The sequence below is a fragment of the Cervus elaphus genome, chromosome 29 (assembly GCF_910594005.1).
Source record: "Cervus elaphus chromosome 29, mCerEla1.1, whole genome shotgun sequence".
Taxonomy (NCBI): Eukaryota; Metazoa; Chordata; class Mammalia; order Artiodactyla; family Cervidae; genus Cervus; species Cervus elaphus.
In genome coordinates, this window is record NC_057843.1 from 43,855,801 (window position 1) to 43,863,469 (window position 7,669).

The following is a 7,669-nucleotide window of genomic DNA, read 5'->3' on the forward strand; positions in this document are numbered from 1 at the left end:
TGACGGTTCTCCCGTTATTAGTCTCAACTGGATCAGAGATTGCCCATTTTTGCCTGTATATGATGTATTTAGAAGTTATGTGTGTGCTACCTTGCAAAATAGATCTAGCAGTAGAAGCACTCTTAAGAGTTATTAATAAATGGTTCTAGTTTTTACGAGATTTATCATATTTTTTATTGAAGTGTTATCAGGTCAATTAGAAACACATTGGTTTAGGTTGACATAAACTTAACCAGACTAGTGGTTATAAAATTTGCAGGTATAGCGGTATCACCTTGTGATACACTTTTAATGATACAGATGCCCTCACCCATTCCAGACTCCCCTGCTATGGGGGGAGCAGGGATTCTATGTTTCTGACAAGCTCCCCTCCTCTCCAGTGATTTGCAGAGCCAGTGAGAATCATAGGGAAATTGGAACAAAAGGTGATAAGAAGAATGTTAAACATAAAGCAGGAAGTTGCAGTAGATAAGTCGATAAGTATGGCAGGCCTACTGTTGAAACAATAGAAAATTGGGGGAATTTCTTAGGAACTTCAGAAAAGAAGCAGTATGGTAAAAGACTCTTTGGAATTTCAAGTGGGTTCCACTTTGGGAAAACACCCTTTTTTCTTCCCCAAGGCAACTAAAATCATGTCCAACTCTTTGGGACCCCATGGACTGTAGCCCACCAGGCTTCTCTTTCTGTAGGACTTCCAGGCAAGAATACTGGAGTGGGTTGCCATTTTCTTCTCCAGGGGATCTTCCCAACCCAGAGATCAAACCTGCATCTCCTGCTTGGCAGGCAGATTCTTTACCACTGAGCCCCCTGGGAAACCCCAAACTGAACATTACCTGGATGGATATTGGAGGCAGGTCTGAGGACCACATCAAGTAAAGTTTAACCTCTTGTCACCCTGTTTATTCTCCCAAAGATCATGGCCCCGATGCAGCCCAGCACTTCCAGGGCCCTGGTGCTGCCCTCGCGGAAACAGCCTGGCCTGCTGCACCTGCGGAGCTGCGGAGATCTGAGCACCTTCGTCCCCGCGGGGAGGCCCCCGGCCGAGAGGAGGCCCCGGCGAGCCGAGGCCGAGAGGCCACACAGCCTCATCGGCGTCATCCGAGAGACTGTTCTGTGAAGCGGCAGGGCCGGGGCTCCTGAGGAGCAGGAAGACAGGTGGGCCCTGGAAGGCAGGGAGCTTCTTGAGAGGACGGGTCCCCTGTCTGTTTCCTGACGGGGAGTTAGGGTGCCCTTCTGGCTTTTCTTCAGAAAGAGGGGGCACTCTGGAGAACATTTATTCCTGCTCCTGGGCTCCCGGGTTCTCCTTTCTGCTGGCTGCAGGCCCTTGACGGGGGAATGACAAGTTCTTCTGGCCCACTTATCTTCTAGATACACCAAGGGGGAGACTGTGAATGAAGCCCAAACCTCTGCCCGGGTCCGCCCTGCTGTGGGCAGAAGCGGCTCAGGATTCGGTGCCCGCTGTACCTCTCACAGTTCTCTTCTGCACTGAGCTCTTGCCTTCTCTGGAAGGGCAGATGTGCTGGCTGCTATGTATTTGCTGCCAACTGAGAGTGGAACTGGCCCAGAAGCAGGGTGATGGACCCCGATATTCTGTGATCGTCAAGCCTCGTGTTAGATCACTTTCAAACCGCATTCTCTTAGGGAAAACAGGAAACTTGTTTGGTGACAAATTTTGATGAAAGAAATTTGGGAGAGAATTCTTGTTGATTCCATTTATTCATGCTTGCAAAACTAGAGATAGCTAAGGCAGAACTGAGAATAAAAATGTTTACCTTGGACCTCCAGGCTCACTGTGTGATATTTGTTTATGTGTAGGTGGCCAGGCCTTATCTTTTTTTTTTTTTTTATTTTTTTTAATTTTTTTATTAGTTGGAGGCTAATTACTTCACAACATTTCAGTGGGTTTTGTCATACATTGATATGAATCAGCCATAGATTTACACTTATTCCCCATCCCGATCCCCCCTCCCACCTCCCTCTTCACCCGACTCCTCTGGGTCTTCCCAGTGCACCAGGCCCGAGCACTTGTCTCATGCATCCCACCTGGGCTGGTGATCTGTTTCACCATAGATAGTATACATGCTGTTCTTTTGAAACATCCCACCCTCACATTCTCCCACAGAGTTCAAAAGTCTGTTCTGTATTTCTGTGTCTCTTTTTCTGTTTTGCATATAGGGTTATCATTACCATCTTTCTAAATTCCATATATATGTGTTAGTATGCTGTAATGTTCTTTATCTTTCTGGCTTACTTCACTCTGTATAATGGGCTCCAGTTTCATCCATCTCATTAGGACTGATTCAAATGAATTCTTTTTGACAGCTGAGTAATATTCCATGGTGTATATGTACCACAGCTTCCTTATCCATTCATCTGCTGATGGGCATCTAGGTTGCTTCCATGTCCTGGCTATTATAAACAGTGCTGCAATGAACATTGGGGTGCACGTGTCTCTTTCAGATCTGGTTTCCTCAGTGTGTATGCCCAAAAGTGGGATTGCTGGGTCATATGGCAGTTCTATTTCCAGTTTTTTAAGGAATCTCCACACTGTTTTCCATAGTGGCTGTACTAGTTTGCATTCCCACCAACAGTGTAAGAGGGTTCCCTTTTCTCCACACCCTCTCCAGCATTTATTGCTTGTAGTCTTTTGGATAGCAGCCATCCTGACTGGCGTGTAATGGTACCTCATTGTGGTTTTGATTTGCATTTCTCTAATAATGAGTGATGTTGAGCACCTTTTCATGTGTTTGTTAGCCATCTGTATGTCTTCTTTGGAGAAATGTCTGTTTAGTTCTTTGGCCCATTTTTTGATTGGGTCATTTATTTTTCTGGAATTGAGCTTCAGGAGTTGCTTGTATATTTTTGAGATTAATCCTTTGTCTGTTTCTTCATTTGCTATTATTTTCTCCCAATCTGACGGCTGTCTTTTCACCTTACTTATAGTTTCCTTTGTAGTGCAAAAGCTTTTAAGTTTCATTAGATCCCATTTGTTTAGTTTTGCTTTTATTTCCAATATTCTGGGAGGTGGGTCATAGAGGATCTTGCTGTGATTTATGTCAGAGAGTGTTTTGCCTATGTTCTCCTCTAGGAGTTTTATAGTTTCTGGTCTTACATTTAGATCTTTAATCCATTTTGAGTTTATTTTTGTGTATGGTGTTAGAAAGTGTTCTAGTTTCATTCTTTTACAAGTGGTTGACCAGTTTTCCCAGCACCACTTGTTAAAGAGGTTGTCTTTTTTCCATTGTATATCCTTGCCTCCTTTGTCAAAGATAAGGTGTCCATAGGTTCGTGGATTTATCTCTGGGCTTTCTATTCTGTTCCATTGATCTATATTTCTGTCTTTGTGCCAGTACCATACTGTCTTGATGACTGTGGCTTTGTAGTAGAGTCTGAAGTCAGGCAGGTTGATTCCTCCAGTTCCATTCTTCTTTCTCAAGATTACTTTGGCTATTCGAGGTTTTTTGTATTTCCATACAAATTGTGAAATTCTTTGGTCTAGTTCTGTGAAAAATACCGTTGGTAGCTTGATAGGGATTGCATTGAATCTATAGATTGCTTTGGGTAGAATAGCCATTTTGACAATATTGATTCTTCCAATCCATGAACACGGTATGTTTCTCCATCTGTTTGTGTCCTCTTTGATTTCTTTCATCAGTGTTTTATAGTTTTCTATGTATAGGTCTTTTGTTTCTTTAGGTAGATATACTCCTAAGTATTTTATTCTTTTTGTTGCAATGGTGAATGGTATTGTTTCCTTAATTTCTCTTTCTGTTTTTTCATTGTTAGTATATAGGAATGCAAGGGATTTCTGTGTGTTAATTTTATATCCTGCAACTTTACTATATTCATTGATTAGTTCTAGTAATTTTCTGGTAGAGTCTTTAGGGTTTTCTATGTAGAGGATCATGTCATCTGCAAACAGTGAGAGTTTCACTTCTTCTTTTCCTATCTGGATTCCTTTTACTTCTTTTTCTGCTCTGATTGCTGTGGCCAAAACTTCCAACACTATGTTGAACAGTAGTGGTGACAGTGGGCACCCTTGTCTTGTTCCTGATTTCAGGGGGAATGCTTTCAATTTTTCACCATTGAGGGTGATGCTTGCTGTGGGTTTGTCATATATGGCTTTTATAATGTTGAGGTATGTTCCTTCTATTCCTGCTTTTTGGAGAGTTTTAATCATAAATGAGTGTTGAATTTTGTCAAAGGCTTTCTCTGCATCTATTGAGATAATCATATGGTTTTTATCTTTCAATTTGTTAATGTGGTGTATTACGTTGATTGATTTGCGGATATTGAAGAATCCTTGCATTCCTGGGATAAAGCCCACTTGGTCGTGGTGTATGATTTTTTTAATATGTTGTTGGATTCTGTTTGCTAGAATTTTGTTAAGGATTTTTGCATCTATGTTCATCAGTGATATTGGCCTGTAGTTTTCTTTTTTTGTGGCATCTTTGTCTGGTTTTGGAATTAGGGTGATGGTGGCCTCATAGAATGAGTTTGGAAGTTTACCTTCTTCTGCAATTTTCTGGAAGAGTTTGAGTAAGGTAGGTGTTAGCTCTTCTCTAAATTTTTGGTAGAATTCAGCTGTGAAGCCATCTGGTCCTGGGCTTTTGTTTGCTGGAAGATTTTTGATTACACTTTCGATTTCCTTGCCTGTGATGGGTCTGTTAAGATCTTCTATTTCTTCCTGGTTCAGTTTTGGACAGGCCTTATCTTTATGATGGGTTTGGGACTTGGAGCATTGCGGTCAGGTGGGTAGGTCTGGGCAGGCCACCAAACCAGCTTAATCTCGAAAGCACCCAAGCTCCTTGGATAACAATGCTTCCTTCATCCATTCAGCCAGTGCTTGGCTTCACGGAGCTGCCTTCTCCTGGGGCCATGAGCAAGAAATCAGTAAGGTGATTGTAGGTTGAGGATTAGTGCCAAGAAGGAAGGGGGCCGCTAGAGAGGGCTTCTTTGAGGAATGACATTTGAGCTGGACTTGACTTTGTGGGTCAGGGAAGAGTGTTTGAACACTCTGCAGGGAACAGCCAGCAGAAGGACCCCCAGTGCTAGAGACCTTGGTGATAGCAGCCCATAGCGAGGGGAGAGGCAGGAAGAGCTTCAGGCTGGACTTTTTGCTAACAGTGAGGTATGATGGAAGAGCTTGCAGCAGAAGAGTACAGATTTAATTATATTCCAGATGATCACCGTGCCATGTGGAGACTAGTTTAGGGCAGGATGTGGAATTAGGTGGCAGTGAGGAATAAACACAGAGGCCGTACACTGAGGCTGGCTGAGCTTTCTGGGTACCAGCTGGGCTGTAGGTACTGTGCTGGGGGCTTTAGAGTCTCATGTCACCCTCACAGCAGCCTAAGAGATGGAAGCTGTGACTGTCTCCATTTTACCGATGAGGAAAATGAGGTTCAGCAGTTCAGAAGTTAAGTGCTAGAGATGCCACCCAGGCCAATCATCTCTAGGAAGCACTCTGTTCCTCGACGTGCCAAATAGGAGCAGTTTGCCATTTCATGTTTCTGTGAGAAAGTGGTTGCTGAGATTTCTTGCCTGGTTCATGAAAGCACAGACTCCCCCTGTTCCAAGCCAACAAACCAGGCCAGAGTGGAAACTGGGATGAGGTCAGGGGATTGAGTTAAGAAGAGGGAAGAGACTGGAGGCATGGAGCTGGGGTGGGAAGTGGGCTGTGGCAGCAGACCTGGAGAAGAGGGAGAGAAGCGGGGCTATAACCAGGGTTGGATCTGGCCCACTTTCCTGGGGCGGGCTGTGTTTATAGAGGAGGTTTATAGGGGCTTCCCAGAATGACGGTTTCTCCCTTCTCATCTGCTTGTGCCCAGGCACTGAATTCCCCATGCAAGTGAGCAGTCTTTCCTGCAAGCCCTCGCTGTCAGCATCATAGCTGGGGCTTGGCCCACTTCTCTGGGGCACACCCCTACCCTCTTTGAGGGTCTCCACTGTGGTACAAGCCCCCGCTCAAGCTCGCTGTCACCATAAACTGCCTGTATAGCCCTGTCTGGTTGTTCTCCTTCACTGCTCTTTATTTTCCCCAACCGTGTGGCTCCAGATGAGGTCCATAAGCTCTCAGTCACCAATCTGCTGCCCCCTCTCCATGGCTGGGGAGAGAAGGACTGCCTTGGTCCTCTCAGCCGTGGCTGGCCTTTCTCACCTTTCTAGGCTTATGCGAGAGCATCCCTTTCCATCTTCCTTCTGAAGTCCTTCCCACTCACCTCCACGTGCCACTGTGGACCTCACCATGTATCCTAAAGGCTCCACAAAGGTAGGTGGGGGCTGCAGGTGTGGACAGTGTCTGCCTATAGCCTTCAGGGAACAGTCACAGAGGTGGTCCCAGCCATCCTGAAGAAAAGGAAAGAGTCAGAAACAACCAGAAAAGGAAAGGGGAACACAAAGACTGGGCATCACCTGATGCATATCAGGAGGAAGTGAAGACCTGTCTCAGCTTTGGAGAATTGACCCACAGCCTTGGGCCTGTCCCATGTATTTCCGGGATATGAAGGTATTGGTGAACTCAGATAACTGACTTCTGCCTTGCTTCTCAGGCTTTAAGGAATATGAAAGTAAAAAATGTTTATTACAATATATATTTACCCTGGGAGGGAACTTCGAGGCCATGCAGTTCATCTCCCTGTGAGGCTGCTGGGTATGATATACTTTCAAAAATTATTTATTTTTAATTGTAATAGTTGATGCAAAGAGCTGGACACAACTGAGCAACTAATACTTCAACTTTCTTTCTCATAGTTGATTTGCAATGTTGATTTCAGGTGTATGGCAAAGTGATTCAGTTATATATATACACATATATATACATACATACACACACACACATATATATGGGCTTCTCAGGTGATGCTAGTGATGAAGAACCCACCTGCCAATGCAGGAGATGTAAGAGATGCGGTATCGATCCCTGGGTCAGAAAGAACCCCTGGAGAAGGAAATGGCAACCCACTCCAGTATTCTTGCCTGGAGAATCCCATGGACAGAGGAGCCTGGCAGGCTACAGTCCATAGGGTTGCCAAGAGTCGGACACGACTGAAGTGATTTAGCACACATATATGTATATATGTGTATATATATTCTTTTTCATATCCTTTTCTCTTATAGGTTATTATAAAGTAGTATAGTTCCCTGTAATATACTTTGAAGTACATCGGCATTAATAATGTGATATTCATGTGCGTGTGTGATTGAATATACCAGGGAAGGTAGCCCTTTTGTGCTTAGAGTACCTTAAGAATCCAGTCCAGACGTGGTAACAAAACATCTCAAAAGTAGTTATCAAAATTATACCAGAGATTGATTAATTGGCATGAGGGGTCTTTTCACTGGTGAAATAAATGATGTTTAGGATCTTGGCTGACCCAAAGCACAGGACAGTCAGTTCTGCACCAGCGGGGAATGAGAGCCTAGTCTCCACTCCATGAGACCGTCACATGGATCAAGTCACAGGATCAGGTCACAGGCTGCTTCTTCAGAATGTTGTCTTTGCCTCAGCCTTTCATGCAAGTTGTGTGTCTGAGGACAGAGCAAGATTTTCCCAAGCTTATGAGCTGTTCCATGCAGGCTTGCTAGTGAGTATTTGTGTCTGGCTGGCAGAATTTCCCCAAGACTTCCTTTCTCTTGAAAGTTCCAACTAGCAGTTAGGGATAGGGAA

The 7,669-nt window shown here is 44.3% G+C and overlaps 1 protein-coding gene across 2 annotated transcripts in view; it reads left to right on the forward strand.

The window, feature by feature from the left end:
• The window catches only part of FAM189A2 (family with sequence similarity 189 member A2), a 74,029-nt gene extending 72,251 nt beyond the window's left edge, over window positions 1-1,778 (forward strand). Inside the window, exons 11-12 of one of the 2 annotated variants that reach the window (XM_043891184.1) lie at window positions 914-1,155; window positions 1,369-1,778. In XM_043891184.1, coding sequence (XP_043747119.1) covers window positions 914-1,117 — 204 coding nt within the window. In that variant the 3' untranslated portion in view covers window positions 1,118-1,155; window positions 1,369-1,778. Of the gene's footprint in view, window positions 1-913 lie in introns of both variants that reach the window. The other variant, XM_043891183.1, reaches the window with a different exon arrangement.
• The last annotated feature ends 5,891 nt before the right edge of the window (window positions 1,779-7,669 follow it).